The 1291-nt window shown below is 39.0% G+C and overlaps 1 protein-coding gene across 4 annotated transcripts in view; it reads right to left on the bottom strand.

Annotated features, from left to right (window-relative positions):
- LOC108745531 (retinal guanylyl cyclase 2) overlaps window positions 1-1291 on the bottom strand; it is a 45523-nt gene that overhangs the window by 4234 nt on the left and 39998 nt on the right. For all 4 annotated transcript variants that reach the window (XM_018481714.1, XM_018481715.1, XM_018481716.1 and 1 more), the window contains exon 20: window positions 957-1227. In XM_018481714.1, coding sequence (XP_018337216.1) covers window positions 957-1227 — 271 coding nt within the window. The remainder of the gene's footprint in view (window positions 1-956; window positions 1228-1291) is intronic.

Genomic DNA, 1291 nt, shown 5'->3' with positions numbered 1-1291 from the left:
TAAATATTTATAATTATATACAATTATATAAAATTATATATAATTTTAAATAATTTTATGTAATTATATGCAAAACATTTTTTCCCGGAGAATAATTAAATTTCCGCGTCCATTCGAAATTAATTACAGATAAAACTTCTTTTTTTTATCACTTGCATGTAAACTATAATAGGAGTAAATTATTCAATTTTCTCTCCGCTTTATATCGTGCGTAAAATTGACTTTCTCGAATTTTGTGAGTTATTTTTCTTAGATTCGCAGTTGAAAGATTACACATTAGATCGGAAACACCCTGCATAATATAAACGTTAATTTTCAGAATATAAGGCTTTTCTACCTTACATGCTCATACGCACGTTACCAAGTAGGTCACTTTTTGCCTCCGGGTGTTATAAAAGAATAGTTAATATACGGGAGAGAAAACTTTGTTGTTATATCACTTTCGCGAGTACGTCAAACAATTATAAATAGTAAAATATGAGGTAAAAGTCGTGCGGTTGTTGGGAGGATCTTAACACACGCGAAGTATGGGCCGCCTACAACGCGCACAACTCATTGTTACATTAATTAAAAACTCTCGAGCGCGTTTCTCGGTGTTCTCTGACACTTAATCAAAGAAATACGCGCTAACTTTGTTGATTAAATTCGACCTTTTTTTTTTACAATAACTAGCGCGATACGCTTTATAAGCTAAAAGTATCTGGGAACTTATTTGGGACTACCCTCGTCATATTACATTCCGAGTGTGATAAAAAGAAAGAGATAATACCCACAAAGAGAAAAGACTTGTCGCAATAAATTGAACTTAATAAGGCCTGCCGGATGTACGTAAAATGTTAAAATTACGTCCCGAGTACTTTTAGATGACCCGAGCTTGTAGGAACTTGAGGCTATAGTGGGATAGGACACGCTGGTGGGGTGGGAATTCGGAAAATGTTTCCGATGGAATGGCTTACCTAAGGGGTGGCGGCTTGGGGAGCTCCTTGTCGAAACCCTGCTTGCCGAGAAGCCAGTAGGTCGGCATCTTGCCTTTACCCTTGACATCGGTGGGCCCGCGGTATTCGATGTGGTATCCACCAACCTGCGTCAATCGATCCCTTGTTGCCTGGCTCAGATGGATACGCCACGGCGCCCCAGTCGATTCCATTCTTGAGGCGGTGTTCACCGTGTCACCGAACAAGCAATAACGCGGCATTGTTAAACCTACTACGCCGGCACAGCACGGGCCTAACGAGGAGGAAAAGTAAATTTCTTTCTTTAATATTTCAATCGAGAAAACATAAAAATCTTC

Source organism: Trachymyrmex septentrionalis, unplaced genomic scaffold (assembly GCF_001594115.1).
Source record: "Trachymyrmex septentrionalis isolate Tsep2-gDNA-1 unplaced genomic scaffold, Tsep1.0 scaffold14, whole genome shotgun sequence".
Taxonomy (NCBI): domain Eukaryota; kingdom Metazoa; phylum Arthropoda; class Insecta; order Hymenoptera; family Formicidae; genus Trachymyrmex; species Trachymyrmex septentrionalis.
This window is presented reverse-complemented; position numbering and strand designations above follow the sequence as displayed.